The following is a 20939-nucleotide window of genomic DNA, read 5'->3' on the forward strand; positions in this document are numbered from 1 at the left end:
GTAGTGAATAGCAATCCCTTAAAGGTAAAAATATTCTTTCAATAAAGGAAACTTTCTAAAGTTTTAAAAAGAAATGCAAACTTTTTGATACCAACAAAAAGCAAATTCCCTGTCTGATAAATTGATAAAAGACTGGATTTTGACAAAATCAAAATGGAAAGGACTGCAAAAGAGATTTAATCAAGTTCCATTTGTAATTAACCTTTGAGAATAAGAGGGGCTTCCCTGGTAGGTCAGTCAGTAAAGAACCTTCCTGAAGTGCAAGAGACCCAGATTCAATCCCTGGGTCAGGAAGATGCCCTGGAAAAGGAAATGGCCAACCACTCCAGTATTCTTGCCTGGAAAATCCCATGGACAGAGGAGCCTGGCGGGCTACAGTCCATGGGATGGCAAGAGTAGGACATAAGAAGAATAAACAATGTGGCATTAGAACTTTCCTTCAGCACACTGATGGTATCTGTTTAGGAAAAAAACAGGAGGTCAAATTTTTCACTATAACCATCTTCATTTAAACATTTTTGCATACTTATCCAATTATATCAGGAAAATATATAGATGTTAATTAATCAGCTAGATCATTTTCATAGTTGTGTTATCCTAATACACACTGTACAAAGTTATAATATGAATCTATGTTCCTCTGTAATCTTTTTAACTGATAAGCTTTTGTCACATTGTTAGTCTCCATCATAATTATTTAATGAATTCTTAAATTCTGTAATTGCCTACTATTTCCCTACTACTCAATATTAGCACCACATGTAAGTTATTGATCCCCAAAATTATGCTGCATTTAGAATACAGTATTTTCTTCTATCCATAGAATAAATATTCAGAAGTAAAAGAGACAATCTTTTCTTTTTGAGTGAAGGTAAAACTGTAAGAAATTTCAAGCTTCTGTTTAACAATATATAGTAACTTCAAGTTACTAATATACTACAAGTGACTACTAAGATGCATTTTTGCTTCTACAGTAAAAGTTAAAGTCGCTCAGTTGTGTCCAAATCTGGAATGGGTAGTCATTCCCAACCCAGGGATGGAACCCAGGTCTCCTGAACCGCAGGCGGATTCTATACCAGCTGAGCCACAAGGGAAGCCCAAGAATACTGCTGTGTGTAGCCTATCCCTTCTCCAGGGGATCTTCCCAATCCAGGAATCAAACCAGTCTCCTGCATTGCAGGTGGATTCTTTACCAGCTGAGCTACTTCTAAAGGGTTCTTCAAATATTTTTGGAATTGGCACATGACGGCCACAATTTTAATATTACTCAGTTTGGGTCACAGTCTGCGTAGTAAAGAATCTAACCTTGTTCAAAGAGAGGTCTGGTTTTTGCCCTCTCCTTCTAGGAGGTAATCTCTAAATCCCTGGTAAAGTTATGCCTGAGAAAGTGTCTTTTTTTTTTTAAAAACTTGAGGGGCTTTGAGTCACCAGACAGTATTACAGGCAAGGTTGACGACATGGCTGGAGGGGCCGGAGAGTGAATTTTAAGATTAGCCTCCAGAGCAATCAAGTATGCTTAACACAGAGTTGTTGGTCATGCTACATAGAATTGCTGTTTTGTACTTTAGTCGCTAAATCATGTCTGACTCATGTCTGTGACCCCATGGACTGCAGTGTACCAGGGTCCTCTGTCTATGTTCAAGGCAAGAACACTGGAGTGGGTTGCCATTTCCTTCCCCAGGGGATCTTCCCGACCCAGGGATCGAAACTGGGTCTCCCGCACTGCAGGCAGATTCTATACCATTTGAGCCACCAGGGAAGCCTGTTCCCTAACTTGACTGTTGGCCTAATTCCTCTCATGGATAAATGATGAATCAATAGAGCAAATATATTAAAACTATTCATTTAAAGAATTTTTAAAAACTTTATTCTTCACCTTTAAATCATCATTTAGATTTCTAACTGCAAAAGACAAATTTAGTCCAAAAATGTGATCTACTAGTCAAATATTTAAAAAAAGATAAATTTATATGGCATATTAAGTAAATTAATGCAACATCTTAACTGTTACATATCATGTTTCTACACGAAATAGAAACTATAACAAGGAAATGGTGAACATTACAGAGTCTTCAAAATAAAAGCATTTAAGTTTGATAATTCTACTAGATCTTCCAATAGTAACAAGAAGCATTTTTTAAGAGAGTAGTAATAATAATGTAATAGTAGTAATAACAATAATCTAAAATAATGCATAAGTAAAGCAAACCCTATAGGATCCAGTGAAATGCTGGAATGCTATTTTTATGTCTTATTATACAATAAGAAAAATTAAAATATTTGATCCTAAAGTTTTATACTTGGAAATAGCAGAGAGGGGGTTACTATTCATTTTACAGAATAAACAACGCGTATCTCAAATAATTTTGACACTTTAAAAAACTGATAACTTTTGACCCTAATAATTTCAGGATATGATAAAAGACAAAGATAGCAAAAAGAGCTTACATTTGAAAATGCAGTCATAAAAAATATTCCGATAATCAAAATTTACTAGCTAAGCTTTTTTGCTCCCAAAAATTCATTTTCAAATCATAGAAAATAAAGGTTTTAAGACATTATAAAGTTCAAATCCCAAGTCATATTACTTTGTAAGCTTTGTAAAAAGTGACAAAAACACAATCAGTTCACTAAACAACTATTCTTTCCTTGACATCAATTCTTTCTCCTGGGGGCGGGGAGTGGGGAATCACTGCCTATAATTAACAGACTACTTCACAAAAAAACAAAAAGTATTTATGAAAATTATGCTTATATTTATATCCTAAGTGTCTGAAAACTAATTTTCCATTATAGTTAAGGAAGAGCAATGCAGACCTAGGTAAAACTGAGTGTCTTGTAAGGGAGGAAAAGGTTTGCCTTCTTCTCTTCTAGGTTCTTTGGCTGGTCTAAAAATTCAACTGACGCAAGACAGATTAACAGGAGAGAAACAAAATTTAGTTTCATACATACAGGAACTCATGAAGATATGAGACTTTAAGAAGTGACCAGAGCATGCAATTTTTATGCCTTTTAGACAAAGAAAACAATTATTTGTGGAACTCTGACAAAACAAATGGCCTGGGGCTTAATCAGCCTTCTCTGCCTTGAATTTCCTATCTCTGGTGATAAAGATGACTTCTACCCTCCTTGTACTAATGTAAGGAGGATACTTTCACTTGGAAGATTTATTTCCTGCTTTTCAGGGAGACAAAGGAGGGTCAGTGTGCTTGCATCATCTATTTCTTAAGTAACTTTAATTCAAAATAATCAACACACCAAAGTGGCCTATTTGAGGGTGGCATATTTTGCTCCACCTCACTCTCTGCTGGGGCTTCCCTGGTGGCTCAGACAGTAAAGAATCTGCCCTGCAATGCGGGAGACCTGGGTTCGATCCCTGGGTTGGGAAGTTCCTCTGGAGGAGGGCATGGCAATCTACTCCAATCTTCTTGCCTGGAGAATCCCCACGGTCAGAGGAGCCTGGTGGGCTACAGTCTGCAGAGTCGCAACGAGTCGGAAACGGCTGAGCGACTAAGCACAGCACTCTGTGCCAGCTATGGTGAGACATTATAGTTTACAAGATGAATAGAAGATAAGCAGAATGAAGACTCTAAATAAATGATGGAAAGCTTATTTGGATGAGTGACTATAGATGATCAACAGAAGAAAACTGTTAAAAAAAATTAAAAAGTGAAAGAAAAAAAGACTGTACCACAGGTAAACAAATTAACATTAAACAAAAAGGCTTTAACAAATCAAATAATGAAGACATCATGGGGTGAGGGTGGAGCAGGAACAATACTTGCTCAACAGTCTCCTTAGAAACACACAGTAAATTTATAAAAGTGCTACAGTTTTTCTGTGGACTTGTTAGCTTTCTGGTTAAGTCAACACACCAATCAGCTTCACTGCCTCAAGTATCAATTATTGAAGCTCTCTCCTGCTTAAGAATAATACACAGGGCCAACAAAGCAAAGGAATACTGCAATTAAGCGCCACAAATAAGTGTTTTATTATCAATTTGATGGGAAGTGGTTCTGTTTAGCATTAAAGTGAGATTATTAATATGACAAAAGGCAATCCACACAACTGCGAATCAGCCAATAAAATAACAGGTAAGGAAGATTCTGAAAATAAACCATTAATTAGCTCATGGTTAAATTTCAGATCATACCTAAATGCATGTGAAATTCAAGAATAAGATATTTATTTTAGTCTATCAAGGTACTATGATCATAAAAAATAAGCTATCAAAAAAACTCATTATTTTCCATGATACTAGAACTATCTTTTTTTATTAGGTATTAGGTTTGCTCTAAGGTATTAGCTTATAGTTAACACCACAGGTTTGTTCTTCTGTATAATTAGATTAAAACTACAATAGACAGGCCAAGTTTTGGAAAGAAAGAAAAATAATGAAATAAAGTGTGTCACTGTTTCCATCGCTTCCCCAGCTATTTGTCATCAAGTGATGTGACTGGATGCCATGATCTTAGTTTTTTTGAATGTTGAGTTTTAAGCCATCTTTTTCACTCTTCCCTTTCACCTTCATCAAGAGGCTCTTCAGTTCCTCTCCAGTTTCCTCTTCACCTTCTGCCATAAGGGTGGTGTCATCTGCATATCTGAGATTACTGATAATGTATTAGAAGAGGAAGAAAAAATATGGATAGTTGTCTCTGGTGCAGTGTTAGTCGCTCAGTCGTGTCTGACTCTTTGCGACCCCATAGACTGTGGCCCACCAGGCTCTTCTGTTCATGGGATTCTCCAGGCAAGAATACTGGCGGGGTAGCCACTCCTTTCTCCAGGGGATCTTCCCGACCCAGGGATGGAACTCAGGTCTCCTGCATTGAAGGCAGATTCTTTACCATCTGAGCCACCAGGGAAGCCCTATATATGCATTAGAAAGGTACTGGAAGGGTAAAGAAAAAGCTAATAAAATTGTTGTCTTTATGGAAAAGACAAGAAGAGGGGCAACACTGTGAATAAGAGTTCTCCACACGTACACAGTTGAATTTGTTGAAATACTTCTGTTCTTTTGTTTTATGAATTTAATTTTTACTTTTATCAAATACGTGTACTAGAACAAATATTACAAAAGAGTTTATATGGTAAAAGCAGATCTCAGCAGCCAAACCCAGTCTTCAAACAGTTCTTATTCTAATGGTTGCCACTACAACACTAGACAACATGTTTATATTACTACTTATAAGTTATCAACTTGAAAATAAACTGACTGACCTCTAATATGAAACCTTAAGAATTTATCTCTAAAATTCCTCTTTTCTGTTCTCTCAATGTTTGAAATACATGCTATTAGTTTTAACTCTTGTTTAAGTATCTTTGAACTTTAAATACTAAACATATGTTTATTGCTTGTCAACTTGACGTTATCTCTTTTTGTATATATTTTGAAATGTTAGATCGTATTCTCTTATTTTTTATTATTTAAAAACATTTTAATTTTATTGGAGTATAGTTGACTTACAATGTTGTGTTAGTTTCAGGTGTACAGCAAAGTGATTCAGTTATACATACATTCATTCTTTTCTTTGAATGTTTAAAAAAATTTAAATTTTTTTTATTTTGGCCATGCTGCACAGCATGTGGGATCTTAATCCCTTGATCAGGAACTGAACACAGGTGACATTATCTCTTGATTCTCCATTTTGAAAGAAAGCTTTTGGGACTAGTAACCTGTTCCCCCGCTTCCCTCCCTCTCCGTCAGCTTCATTTTTACTTTTATTGGTATAGTTGTTATATTCTGCCCTCCAACAATAGCATTCTTGGCTTTTCCCATTTCTGTCCTGTCCAAAGGATGACTTGAAATTAAGTATCAGTAAACAATATTCATATTTTTATTACTATGTAAATACTGTACAAGGAAACATAATCCTGGCACACTTAGCTTCTTACTCTCTATGTCTAATGTCACAACCTTAGAACCACTTGAAAAAGACTGTTCTCAGAATCAAGATTAAACGGATTCTGTATTACACTCTATCAATTTCTTAACACCACAATATATTCTAATTTGGTTCACAGTTAGACATCTTTGTTTATTTATTCATTCACTCATTCATTCATTTTGCTTCCCATGACATTTTAAAACTGTATTTACTTTTCTGACACTATTATCCTTTATATTATCAAATTTTCCCCAAACTTTTCATGATACCACTCATTCTATATAGTTCTCATTTTTCTTCCTAAGATCTCCCACCTAAAACCCTCTTTTCTCTTGCTTCAATCTTGAATGACTGCTTTCTAGGACTTCTGAACAGTCATTAACTTAAGCTTTCTTTTCACTTTCATCTGGGTTGACTTAACTTTTTCCTGAACTTCTGTCTTCCGTGTCCTTAGTTCACATTATTTTGCTGCAACCTTAAATAACTACCTAAATGATGGTAAACACCAAGTTAAACTTTATGGGTCCATGCATGTCTAAAAACTCCATCCTCATATTAATCATTTGACAGTAAAGAATTCTGGGTTAAAAATTATTTTTCTTAAGAAGATTGTAAATATAGTCCCATTTTCATCTAGCATACAGTATTAGATGCCAGTCTGACACTCATTTCTTTAAAACTGACTTGTTTTTTTCCTCTGCCTGGAAGTTTTCTGAATCATCTCTTCACCCGTGGAATTCTAAAATTTCACAATAACATATCTAAGTTATAATGCTTTGTACTTGCTATACTAGGTAATAAACAGGTGGTTCTGAAGCCCAAGACTACCACTGTCCTTTGCACTTCCTGTATTAAGCAATAAATTAGTTGGAAGTCTGAAGTTAGCATAAACTGTTAACTCCCATCTCCAACATCAACCATGGAGAAGCTACAGAAGCTAAAGGGATGTGTGAATCTCTGGAACCAAACTAATGAGAGGAAAGCCTTGACGAAATATAAGGGAAAAAAGACAAATCAACAGCTGAATTGAAATATTAATATATTTCTCTTAGAAACCAATAGACTACACACATAAAATATGACCAGAAAAAACAAATAAAACAATCAATAACTTGAGCTAACAGATATACTGAATGCAGAACCAGACAGCCAGCTAAGAATAAACATTTATAAAAACAGACACTGTGCCAGATTTGCAAACTTTATATGTAAAGGGCCAAATAGTAAGATATTTTAGACTTTGTAGGCCATACAGTCTCTGTCACAATTCACAAAAGCAATCATAGACAATGTGAAAATGAATGAGCATGGTTGTGTTTCAATATAATTTTATTTATAGACACTGAGATTTGAATCTTATCTATTTTTCACCTGTTACAAAATATTAATCATTGGATTTCTTTCAAGCACTTAGAAGTATAAAGACCATTTTAATAAAGGATGTATAAAAATAGATGGCAGTAAGCCCTGTTTAGTCCTTGGACAATAGTTGCCAATTCCCATTTTAGTTCATAAAAGAAGTTTCAATACAATTCAAAGGAATATACTGAACATACTATGGTTTCTATAATAAAATTAGAAATGATAAGAAAAGAATAGCTAATGTCTGACAACTAAATTTTTAAAGCTACTAAATAATCCTGGAGTTACAATGGCAACTTTTCCAAAATGATACATGTACCGCAATGTTCCGCAGTCCTATTTACAACAGTCAAGAGGTGGGCACAATCTAAATGCCCATCAACAGATGATGGATCAAGAGGCTGTAAAATACACACACACATGAATACTACTCAGCCACTTAAAAAAGAATGAAATAATGCCATCTGCAGTAACACAGATGGACCTACAGATTACCGTATTAAATGAAGGAAGTCAGAAAGAGAAAGAGAAGTATCATACGACACCACTTACATGTGGAATCTCAAATATGATATAAATGAACTTATGCACAAAACAGAAACAGATTTAGAGACATAGGAAACAAACTTAGGTTTGTTATCAAACAGACACAGGTTATCAAAGGTAAAAGAGGGAGGGATAAATTAAGAGTTTGGAATAAGCAGATACAAATTGCTGTATATATATATAAAATAGATAAACTACTGTACAGCACAGGGAATATCTTGTAATAAACTATAATGGAAAACAATCTGAAAAAGAGGATCTATGTACACATATATAAATATACATATATATGTAACTGAATCACTTTGCTGTGCATCACAAACACAACACTGTAACTCAACTGTACTTTAAAAATAAATAAATAAAATTTTTGAAATCATAAGGAAAACATACAAACATTTGGATATAATGAAAATGAAAAACACAAATTGAAAACTTGTGGGATCCACCTTTAGCGCTTAAAGATAAATTTATAGTTGAAAATACATTTATGAGGAAACAGCAGATTTTAAAATATGTGAGTTAATTATCTGACTGGAAAAAAAACAACAGAGCAAATCCAAATCCCAAAATTAGTGTGAGAAGAATAAAGTATCTGAATTGACCACAAGGATTAAAGATAGTGAGATAATATACAAAGACATCCCTACTCGCCACTACTGATCCAGGTCCAGATGACTTCACAGGTGAGGTAAGAAACATTTATTCCACAAAACAGCAAAAGAATGAGAGTTTCTCAGTTCATTTTAAGCAGCTAGTGAATGAAATCTTGATTCCAAAAGTAAAATTAGAAAATCATCACTTTACAACTATCATTGTAATAACAATTTCAGGCAAGAATCATCAAAATAGATGTTAAAACTAGTACGTTAAAGCTTGAGAATTAAAATAATATTAGTGTGGCCTCAAAGTATCACTCCCCAAAATACTAACTAGTTGCAAAGAGAGAAACAGTACATTTACAGTGGAAAATCTGGCAAATACAACCTAAAGCGATCAAAGTTAACACATCACAAATAACAGGACAAATCAACATCCTTTGCCTTCTGAAAGAATACACTAAGAACAACACAGCTTCTGTGGTATTCACTTAAATCTAGTTAAAAGAAACATATACACTCAAAGTACGGGATATCCTACACAATAACATGCCTATATTCTTTTAAAATGTTGATATCATGAATCAAAAAGACTGAAGCAACACTTCAGATTTCCAGATTTTGATAATTATGCTACAGTACTGTCAAATGTCTTTGTTTTTAGATGATATACTCTAAAATATTTAGGGGTTAAAGAATAAAGTAAAATAATATACCAAAGAAGTTGCAAGGAATCTCCTTGACATACAATTAAGAAGGGAAAATTAATAACAATATAGTGGAGAGCTGGGCTGAAAATCATGCTAACCAAATGATGCTTCAGAAGGATAAAAAAGGAAAATAGATATACATGTATCTGCAGAAAGTAACATATAGATATATAGAGAGAAAAGACCATAAATGAAAAATAAAACAATGGAGCAAATGTGAATTGCCTGGTTAATGATTATATAAGTTTTTTTTAATAGTACTCTGCAATCTTTCTGTAAGTTTGTATTCAAATTTTAAAAAATAAGATATCAATGAAATTCACCACATCAGTACAATAAGAAAAAAGAAAATCTTTATAAAGTAAAAATCATATGTACAAACTACAGTAAGCTATCAGAGAGAGAGAATGTGGTAATATAAAAAAGTCATATACACAGTGATTTACAACCAAACAAGTATTTGCATTTTTTATAATCTTGCATGCATTTTAAGTTGTTTCAGTCATGTCCAATTCTTTACAACCTATGGATTGCGGCCTGCCAGGCTCCTCTGTTCATGGGATTCTCCAGGCAAGAATACTGAAGTGGATTGCCATGCCCTCCTCCAGGGGAATCTTCCCAACCCAGGGATTGAACCTGCGTCTCCTGCACTACAGGCAGATTCTTTACCACTAAGCCACCAGGGAAACCTTAGACATTAATAAGCTATTTTATTACTCATCTTTCAATATTTATTCACTATTGGTAGTTATATTAGGTATACATGGATACCTAACAAATTATCCCAAAATCTAGTAACTTCAAGTTTTTAAAATGTTTTATTTTTGGTATGTGGCATGCAAAATCTTAGTTCTGTGACCAGGGATCAAACCCTTGCCCCCTGCATTGGGAGCACAGAGTTTAAACGACTGGACCACTAGGGAAGTTCTCAAAAAAAAAAAAAAGTTGTTTTTTTTTTTTTAAACTCAATTTCTGAGAGCCAGGAATCTAGGCATGGCTTAGTTCCATTCTCTGGTTCAGGGTCTCTCACAAACCAGAATATCTCAAGGCTCAACAGAGGAAACGGAGGCCCTGCTTCCGCATTCACTCCAGTGACTGCTGGCAGGGTTCAGTCTGTAAACGGGCCTCTCCATAAGGTAGCTCATTTTCATCAGAGAAAGCAAGAGAAGCCAGTCTTTTGGAAACTAATCCTTCAAGTAGATTTAAGACTACCATCTTGCTCCTTACTATCTCTGGTTCATCCACCCTTTAATCTATCTTAAATATAGACAAATTAAAAGGAAAAAAAAGGGCGAACAAGAAGAAAAGATATACCAAATATTAGTCATAAGAAAAATGGAACAACTAGAATGACTTTATTACTATAAGACAAAGTAGATTTTGGGACAGGAACTATTACTAGGTAAAGATGTATATCACAAATGATTTTTTAAAAGGTTAATTCATCAAGAAAATATAACATTCCTAAATGTGAATGCATCTTTGCTTCAGTCATGTCCAAATCTGTGTGACCCCATGGACTGTAGCCTGCCAGGCTTCTCTGTCCATGCTCCAGGCAAGAATACTGGAGTGGGTTTCCATGCCCTCCCTCCAGGGGATCTTCCCAACCCAGGCCTCTTACATCTCCTGCATTGGCAGGTGGGTTCTTTACCACTAGAGTAATTGAACTTTAAAATATATAAAGCAAAACCGGACAGAACTATAGAAAAAAATTTAAGAAAACCACAACTGTGGATGGAAATTCCAATATCCCTCTCTTCTTTTGATAATGAACAGAAGAGAAAGAAAATCAGGAAGATTACAGAAGACTTGCAACTTCAACCAGTTTATCCTACCAACATTTATAAGGAGGCACTACACCCAACAAAAGTAAACTATACATTTTTTCAAGTCTACATAGAACGTTCACAAAGACAGACCATAGCTTGACATTAGAACAAATCTCAGGAAATGTAAAGGGCTGAAACGGTACAGAGCATTTTCTCTACTCAAAGCAGCATTTTTTTAAAAAAACTAGAAATTCCAAGATTTGGGTTGGAAACCAAATATTTAGAAATTAAACTCCCAAATATTCAGAAGTTAAATCATGTACTTATAAATAATCATAGGTAAAAAGAGAATCACAGGAAGAGTAGAAAATACTTTATACTAAGTAAAAATTAAAACCCAGTATACCAAATTCTGTGGGATATAACTAAAGAAAGAAAAAAGCCCGAGGAGCTCCATATCTATTTTTAAAGCTGAATTCATACCTTCCCACAAAGAAAATCCATACACAAATAGCTACACTGATTAATTCTATCGAACATTTAAGAAAGAAATAATACCAATCTTATATAATTCTCATCAACAGACTGACATGGCTGAGGAAAGAATTATGAGCTTGAAGGTTAATTCCAATAGAAACCTCCCAAACTGAAATGCAAGAAGAAAAAAAGAATGGGTGGGGGGATGGTACAGAAAGAAAAGGAGAGAGTGAAGAAAAAAAAAATCTGAAAATAATGAATGACTAAGAGCTTTCTATAATCAATGATAGATACCAAACCACAAAACCAGGATCTCAGAGAACACCAACAGGATAATGCCAAAAAATATGCACTTCAGCGTATCATTCAAACTGCAGAAAACCAAAAACAAAGAGAAAATATTGGAGAAAAAAATAAAAAAAGAGGAAAACACCTTACTTAACAGAGAAGTAAGGATAAGAATTACAGAGGTTACTTTCTCATCAGAACCACGGAAGAAAGAAGAAAGAAAAGTGGAATATTTAAAGTGTTAATGGAGGGGAAAAAAAAGAAAAAAACACCAATCTAGAATTTCTATGTGAAGAGTAAAGAAGAAAAAGACTTCCTCACACAAAAACCAAGGAAATGTACTGTTAGTAGACCCGCTCTGCAAAAAAATATTAAAAGAAGGTCTTTGGGAAGAAGAAAAATTAAACAGATCAGAACTCAGACCTACATAAGGAAAGGAAGACTACTGAAGAAGGAATTAGTGAAGGTATTTTATACTTCTTATTCTTAATTTATCTAAAAGATTTTATTTAAAGTAATAACAGTAACAATATATTGGGTGATTACAGCATATAATTAAGTAAAATGAAAGATGAGGGCTTCTTTGATGGCCCAGTGCTGAAGAATCACTTGCCAATGCAGGAGACATGGGTTCCACCTTGGTCTGGGAAGATCCCATATGCCATGGGACAACTAAGACCACACTCCACCACTACTGAGCCTCTGCTCCAGAGCCCGGGAGACACAACTACGGAAGTGTGTACACCTAGAACCTGTGCTTTCCAACAAGAGAAGCCGCTGCAATAAGAGGTCCATGCAACACAAGTGGAGAGCAGCCCCCACTCACCACAACTACAGAAAACCCCACTCAGCAATGAAGATCCAAATACATAAATACTTTTTTTAGAAAAGGAAAGATAACAATGTGCTAAGGGACTGGAAGGACAAATTGGGAATGCTCTGTTTAAGCTTCCCTGGTGGCTCAGATGGTAAAGCATCTGTCTACAATGTGGGAGACCCAGGTTCGATCCCTGGGTGGGGAAGATCTCCTGGAGAAGGAAATGGCAACCCACTCTGGTATTCTTGCCTGGAAAATCCCATGGATGGAGGAGCCTGGTAGGCTACAGTCCATGGGGTCCAAAGAATCGGACACGACTGAGTGATTTGACTTTCACTGTTTAAGCTACCTACACTACACATGAAGCAGGAGAGTATTATTTGGAGGTGGACTTAAAGTTGTAAATGCAGATGCAACCACTAAAAATGCTTTTAAACTATGAGAGACTAAATGCTGTAATCACCCAATATATTGTTACTATTATTACTTTAAATAAAATCTTTTAGATAAATTAAGAATAAGAAGTATAAAATACCTTCACTAATTCCTTCTTCAGTAGTCTTCCTTTCCTTATGAGGAGAGACTATGAGGAGTTAAAGGAATCACAGAAAATGCTCAACTAAAACCAGAGAAGGCAAAAAAAATGAAGAGGGGAAAAAATTAAAAGAACAAGTCAGTGAAGATACTTATTAATTCAACCCACTTAATCATCCCTTGAAGTGTGAAAGGTAATGGTCTACATATACCAATTAAAAGACACTGTTCAGAGTGGGTTTAAAAAAAAAAAAAGACCTAACTATATGTGGTCTATAAGAAATCCACTTTAAAGGAACGAGCAAAAAAGTTAACATTCATAAAAGAAGGTAAGTGAATGGCTAACAAGCACATGGAAGGGTACACACTACTACCCGTCATCAGGTCAATGGAAATTAAAACTATAGTAAGATACTACTAGCCATTCTAGTTATACTTACTAGCATGGCTAACAGTAAAGTGTTGGCAAGGATGTGAAGCAACCCAAACTGTAATACAAAGCTGGTCAGAATGTAAAGTGGTGCAACATTTTGCAAAATAACCAAGTTAAATACACACACACACCCAGTTTTACTCTGAGGCATGGTGTACAATGAAACAAACATCTACGCAAAGACATACACAAATGTTTATAGTAGCTTTATTCGTAATAGCTCCAATTTGAAAAGAATCTAAATGCCTATCAACATGAGGATGGATTTTTAAATATCATGACATATTCACACAATGGAATACTCTCATTAAGAAAGAAGAAAAACATACTGATACATAAAACATAGATATCAATAAATCTAAAAATCCATTTTGCCGAGTAAAAGCCAGACATCAAAGAGTTTATGCTGTATATCTTTGTTTTAGCACTAAGTCATGTCCAACTCTTCTGCGACCCCTTGGACTATAGCCCTCCAGGCTCCTTTGTCCAAGACATTTTCTAGGCAAGAACACTGGAGTGGGTTGCCATTGCCTTCTCCAGGGGATCTTCCTGACCCAGGGATGGAAGCTGAGTCTCCTGCATAGGCTGGCGGACTGTTTACCACTGGGCCATCAGGGAAGCTCATACTGTATACACGCCGCATGAATATTTTATTCCATTTATATGAAGTTCAAAACATGCAAAATTAATCTGTGGTGACAGAAATCAAAAGAGTTGCCTAGACTGGGTCTGGAAGAGGGCAACAGGAAACAGGGGGTTACGTTTGTCAAATTTACTGCACTGTACCCTTAAGATCCATGCATTTCACTCTATGTAAATTAAGTTCAGTTTGGAAGGAAAAAAAAAATTCCTGGCCTTCAGTATTTTCTGTAGTTCAAGCACAACAAGTAGCAGATGAATTTTTTTTGTCCAAAGGGTCAGAAAGTAAATCTTTTAGGATTTGCTGTCATACGGTGGCTGATATAGCCCCTGTGTCATTGTATCAAAGCACCCAGACAATATGCGAACTACTGAGCATGGCTGTGTTCCACTAAAACTATTCACAAAACCAGGCGGCAAGCTGGATTTGGTCCTCAGGCTGTATGTAGTCTGCTAACTCCTGGTGGAGCAAACAGAAAATCAATCTTCAAAATTAATTTAGGTTAATTTCTAATTCAGAGTCAAGTTAAAAAAAAAATTAAATACGATGCATTGTTCTTTCCTATATGGTGACAGGCAATGATAATTATTAGAAGCCGATTATAATCCTTCCTAAACTTGTTTTTCTACACTCATGGAATCATTTTAAAATAGAAAGACAAACCAGAAAATCCCTAATATGGTTGATATGCAAGATTATCATTTTAGAAAATCATTTAACAGCTATAATAGTATCCTGAAAAATTATCTAGGAATATGAGAAATATTTAAGATAAACTGGGTAGTAATAATTAAAGTATGAACTGGAAAATTAAAATATACTTAGGTACACACATAAAAAGCTATGTTACCCACAGTGGTGATGTTTTATCTGGTATAGTAAAGTTTTTGAACCACATTCAGTATCACTCATAACCACCTGGTTCATTCTTTATTTAAAAGAATTGAAAATTAAGAACAGCAATCCCTTCTTGATGTTTTAAAAAGCATTTCAGAATACTAAAAAAAGAATGGAAATAAAACAAGCATTTTCTGAGAAGTACCAAAAGCTAATTTCCTTGCCTAATTTAGACAAGGCTCAAAAACTGAGCTTCTCTGGTGGCTCAGATGGTAAAGGTCTGCCTACAATGTGGAAGACCCGGGTTCAATCCCTGGGTCAGGAAGATCTCCTGGAGAAGGAAATGGCAACCCACTTCAGTATTCTTGCCTGGAAAATCCCATGGATGGAGGAACCTGGTAGGCTACAGTCGGTGGGGTCGTGAAGAGTCAGACACAACTAAGCGACTTCACTTCACTTCAAAAATTGATATCTTGCAAAGAACATCCAGGGTACACAACTAGGTATAAATAAATCTCAAACATGGCACATATAAGCTGCCTAAAAATGTTTAGCTATCTTCAAGAAAATCCCAATCTAAAAAATGAACTCAATCCTCTCTCACCATGGTATATACCTATTAGAAGAAACACCAGCAAAATTAGGAGGCTTGCGTTCCAGTATAAGTCTGCCACCTAATTGGCTGTGTGAGAATCTGGCATCCACTCATCATTCATCAAGAATTTCTGAGAGCTTAGTACGTGCCAGACACTGGAAATACAACAGTGAAGGAAATATCAAAAATTCCTGCCCTCATGACACATTCCAGTGAGTCACTTAATCTCTAAAAACAATTTAGTTTTCTTTCTCTAAGATAATGGATTTCATATTTAAGGGTATTTTCAAGTCCCTAAAATAAGATGCATATTATTTTCCTGCATCCAGGAAAGCAACTGATGGAGCATCACCTGAAATCCACTCTTTCACTGGCTAAAACTCTTTCCTGTGTCATCATATTCAGAGACCAAATTAAAAAAAAAAAAAAGTAACAGACATTCTTGAAGGACTTATTTTAAATTCGCTAATTTTGGTTTATAAAATTTAGAGGAAATATGAGCCTTATTGGCCTATTACTTGGTAACTAAACTTCCTTGGATGGGATCCAAGAAAGAAGCAGAACAACCTTATGAGAATGTTCTTCATATAATGAATAATTTTACAGACATTTCCAGTACTGCCTAGTGAATCAACTAATCAGCTCATCTTTTCTTCATACTACGATTTGATCTTTCTTTCCAAAGTGCTTGCTGCAACACAGGTACTCAGAAATCCAAATTGTATATTCAAATCTAGTCCCTTGCGCCCTGCATTTAAATTTTTCTTTTATTTATCATCAAGATATATATTTTCCCCACAACAAAACAGGCATGACAGTCCTTCAAGCGTAACTCCTCAATTCCCAAGTGGTAAATTTTTAAAATGTCTCATGTATTCATTTTTCCCAGATGAACTCTAGAATCACAAATTACATTTCTGGTAAGACCAAAATAATACTCACTTTAAATATCCCTTCCTTCATAGGCTCCTACCGAAACACCAAAAGGGATCCAAAATGTAAGCCTGCAGTTTCTAATCTATGAGTATTCACTCCCAAACGAGAAACTAACCTAAGGATCTACAAAAAAAAAAAAAAAATTTATATCCCACCAAAAGCGGCTTCTCCATTTATTTTCAACTCATAAAATATATTCAAAGTTTGTTAAAGCAAGCTAACACCATTCAACTTCAAAAGACAATATAAGCAGTAGTTCCCAATTATGGTAATCTTGAGCAACCTATTGTTAACTAAAACGCTGTTCACTGTATGTATGCTTATATCGAGATGTTTTAAGAATATGAGCACCACCATCAGATCTAATAAGCCCAAATGCAGAAGTATTGAAATGGTTAGCAAGAGCTGATGGACAGAAAGCAGAACAGCTTTACATAAAATACATGCAATGTACACAGGAACTATTTCTATTTTTTACAGTAATCTGAACTGTCAGTGGCCTTTAGAACTGGATTTTCAATTCAGGTATATCAAATACCAAATTGCTAAAAGAAATCTTAAACTTCCATCTATATTTTAACCGTCTCATATTAACGGACTTGATTTATATTTCAGAATCCAATACATGAAACGACTTTGGTAAAACTGAAATGATGTGTAACTTAGAAGACTCATTATTGTAAAATATTAATAATCCAGCTCTCCTGCTGTTCATCTTGTAGACAGTACCCTCCTCATTACTGGCAGTGAGGTAAAAATAAAGGGAAAAAAAAGTCTGGTTTTGGAACCACAAAGACATGGGTTTGAACTCTGAGGCACCATGCCTTAAACATAAACTTTCTGAACCTATTTTTTCATCTCTAAAATGGGAATATTAATACTTAATTTGAATAAATATTTTAATGATTAGTGAGATATATGTAAAGCAGCTTGCATATAATAGGAACTGAAGAAACTTTAGCTGCTATTTTTATTTTATTACTCAGAAATGTATCCAAGAGAAGATAAAAGGAAGGACATGACAGGAAAATAAATCAGAGCCAAGGTTACATGTAACTGTTAAAACAAGACAAAAACAAATACACTGACAGTTCAAGTGAAACTTTTTGTTCACATTTTATAGAAACAAGATAATATTGTCACCACTCTTTATACATACATAAAACCTACAGATCTACTAATGGAGCTAAATAAAGACAAAAGATTATTACCATACAGTAAAACAGGTAATTTTATGAACAGGGTGAGATGATTTCACCATTGGAAAAAAAATGCCAAAACTAAGATTTTTAAATGCTTATGGAAGGATATTAAAAGATTCCTACCTTTAAACCGACTGCTATAAGATCTGTAACAACACTGTATGGAAAAAGTAAAAAGAGAAAATGGAAAACAAAGTTAGAAACAAGTTTTTAAAAGACAGAGATAAGATAAAGAAAAAAGAAAAATATTATAATAAATAATAAAAACAAGAATGTGATAAGTTGTGAAATGTTAATACAAAGAAAAGCGATGGGACAGTCTAGCCAACAGAGTGTAAAAGCAAAGCTTTAACAGCAATGTAAGAAACAAATAATAAATCAAATTTGCTTTCAGTATTTAGAAAAATAATTGTTTCAATAAAATGAAAATGGGTTTATCCATTTACCTCTATTTAACAAATCCAGCCAAGCCTTATAATCACCAAAGTTCATTCTTTTAAATCACTGGCATGAGTAACCATACTTAAAGTTTTAAATGAAACAAAACCAGTGAGTGGATTTTATAGAAAGAGAAAATATCTTGAAAATTTGCATCCACCACCCAAATGGCTCACCAAAATATAGCTAAGACAGCCTTAGAACTGAAATAATTACAAACACCAAATTTAAGACATCAAAATTGTCAAAGATTTGCTTTTAAAAAAGTCCTACACATCATGTCTGTGATTAAATTACCTCAGAAAGAAATGAACATACACACACATACACACACACAAGGACAGTTGGCATCTGAGGGGGAACTAGAAAGATATGTTGACTGGAGGTTTGTTGTTTTTTTAACTATCCAAAATAACGAAAAAGGACCTTTTTTCAGACTATGGAAAAATGTAGAAATTTCATTAGCTTCCTGAAAGCATAAGCTCACTGAGTTAAAAACCATATCCCTTAACATCAAGATGTAAAAAACCCTATATAGTTCTGCCAAACAAAAATCTATCTCTTCTAACCCAAAAGAAACTGTTTTCAATTAAGTTTGTCTCAATATCTTCTAAAAGAAAGCTCCAATAAAATTCTATATATTGTTAATAACCTATATCATTACTTAATAGAAATAAACTTATATTTGTCTAATGATGCAAATTTGTTTTAAACAATAACGATATAGATTAAAATTTTTTCTTATACACTTTGGAAACTCGAATTTGGTTTGTTTTAAATTTAAATGTGATATCTCTGACATCTGTGCATAAAAAATTAGAATGTGTAAGGTATACCACAGTATTGGTCTGGATACAAAGAGCATGTTCCTACTTGAACTCCCAAATGAACTTACCTTTCAGTATTTCTTATTGCCTCATATACTTAAACCAATAAACTCATTCTTAGTTTTCAAACCACATTTAGGAGGAAGAAAAAGTTAATTTCTTAAACACTACCCAAAAGAGTAAGTTAGCACTTCACAGCTGCTCAAGAGTTTAACAGCCAAGATGCATAATCCAAGAGTCCTCTTTATAACACTGTAAAGTTTCCAATACAAAAAGCTAGCCTGCTCCCACGTCTCACGTCAAACCACTAGTCAAGACAATTCACTACACATAATGAAATATTACTTTCACAGCCTTCCTCAACTGAAATACTGGCATACTCACACAAATAATTAAGAGCAAAATTCTGCACCCATAGAAAGTGTAGTTGAAAAAAGGTGATGTAAAATGAGTTTTTAACAATGCTCTCAGAAAAGCTTCAATTAAACAATAAAAACAGCTTCAGTTAAATCTTAAAAATACTTTAGAGAACATCACAATAAGCGAAATCTAAAATTGCACTCTGCCTAACGTCTGTAATAGTGTGCAATCTGCATTCAAATATATTTATAGATTTATAAAACTAGGATAAATGAAATCTAATGAAGGGAAAAATTGTTCGAAGATCCTTTTACACAGGAAGGTCTTTACACAGCATAACAACAGTCAACTATATGGCAACATATACGTGATTTTACTGTACAAGCAAGTTCCATATATTCTACAACCAAAAGGTTTACAGAAATCTTGCCATCAAAATCAAGTAACAGGCAACCAAAATCTCAAGTGCATAATGAAAATAACTAAGTGGATCTGCAGGCTCTAAGAGAGCAGGAGATTTTTTTTTTTAACCTTGACGGACTAGGATCTTCAACTAATTCACTAAGATCTTAATCTAGTTATTTTCTTAATCATTCAAATATTGGTTTGGTCCCACCCGAGGAGCCTGGGTCCCCAGATAAATATTTACACCGATGATCCCAAATCTTTATTTTGGCCACAGACTTCATTCACTTTTAGAGCGTTTCAAAGCGCCCGGAAAATCGCACTTTTTTTTTTTTGCATACAGCGCAGGGAATTCACGAAGTTCCTTGGGGGCGGAGGTGGGGGTGGTAAGGGGACGCATCCCTGTTCACCGAGTCCAGACGCCCGGCGTACCGTAATCGTAACAAGCTCCCAGCACAAGCCCGGAGACCGCGTGGGGCCCCGGCTCCGGGACCGGGTCGCCGCCCAGACGTTTACCGGCGCGTGCCCTCGCCGTCCGCCACTCCGCGGCCACTCGTCTCCCCGCCAGGGGAAGCTCCAGCGCTCGCCCCACCTCACCGGTAAACACCAACTCCCCGAGCGGGAGGACGCCCGCCCCGAGCGCCGCCTCCGCCTCCCCCAGAGCCGCGCACCATTTTCTGAGAGGAAGTGTCGGGAGGCCGGGCCGGGCTCCCCCGACTCTCGGGCGGAGGGCGGACCTCGGAACCCGGGGGCTGCACCGGGCTTTCCGCTGCTTCCCGGGGCGAGGGTGTACAGGGGCGGCAGGACGGGGTGGGGGGGCGCCCCGAGGGGGAAAGAGAGGCTGCAGCGGACCTTCTCTCCGCGATTCGGGGCTCCCCAAAGGAGGCGCCCGGAAGCCCCGCCGTCGGGCTCGGCCGGGGCCGCTCCTCTGGTCGCCGGCGCCGCGCCCGGCTTCCCAGCTCCGGCGCGTCGGGCCGAGAGCTGCGGAAAAGAGGACGAGCGCAGCCCGGTGACCGCCGCGCCGCCGAGCACTTACCCATCCATGGCCCAGACGGAGGCGAGCACAGTGCGGGGACTGACGGGCTCACCGCGAGCGGAGGAAGGAGGCGGCGGCAACAGGGCGGCTCCGGGAACCGGCAAACGGCGCCTCTCCGGAGCCCGGGCCGGTCGGAGGTGGAGAGAGAGTGGGAAACAGAGGCGGAGACCAGGGACGCTCCCGCCACCGCCGCGCCCCCGCCTTCCCCACCCCCCGAGCGCGTCCCCGCCTCGCCTCACCCCG

General features: G+C 36.3%; 2 protein-coding genes across 6 annotated transcripts in view; both read right to left on the minus strand.

The window, feature by feature from the left end:
* LOC129650652 (immunoglobulin-binding protein 1-like) overlaps positions 1-20750 on the minus strand; it is a 33866-nt gene extending 13116 nt beyond the window's left edge. Inside the window, exon 1 of one of the 2 annotated variants that reach the window (XM_055579328.1) lies at positions 20697-20750. The gene's annotated coding sequence lies outside the window, so the exon portion shown is untranslated. Of the gene's footprint in view, positions 1-17753; positions 17772-20696 lie in introns of those variants that run through there. The other variant, XM_055579329.1, reaches the window with a different exon arrangement.
* The window catches only part of PTBP3 (polypyrimidine tract binding protein 3), a 91000-nt gene extending 70163 nt beyond the window's left edge, over positions 1-20837 (minus strand). For 2 of the 4 annotated variants that reach the window (XM_055579324.1, XM_055579322.1), the window contains exons 1-2: positions 20697-20829; positions 17754-17787 (exon numbers count right to left, since the gene is read on the minus strand). In XM_055579324.1, the coding sequence (XP_055435299.1) occupies positions 17754-17787; positions 20697-20704 (42 nt within the window). In that variant the 5' untranslated portion in view covers positions 20705-20829. Of the gene's footprint in view, positions 1-17753; positions 17788-20696 lie in introns of all 4 variants that reach the window. The other 2 variants (XM_055579323.1, XM_055579326.1) reach the window with 2 other exon arrangements.
* Positions 20838-20939: the final 102 nt, after the last annotated feature.

The sequence above is a fragment of the Bubalus kerabau genome, chromosome 4 (genome assembly GCF_029407905.1).
Source record: "Bubalus kerabau isolate K-KA32 ecotype Philippines breed swamp buffalo chromosome 4, PCC_UOA_SB_1v2, whole genome shotgun sequence".
NCBI lineage: Eukaryota > Metazoa > Chordata > Mammalia > Artiodactyla > Bovidae > Bubalus > Bubalus kerabau.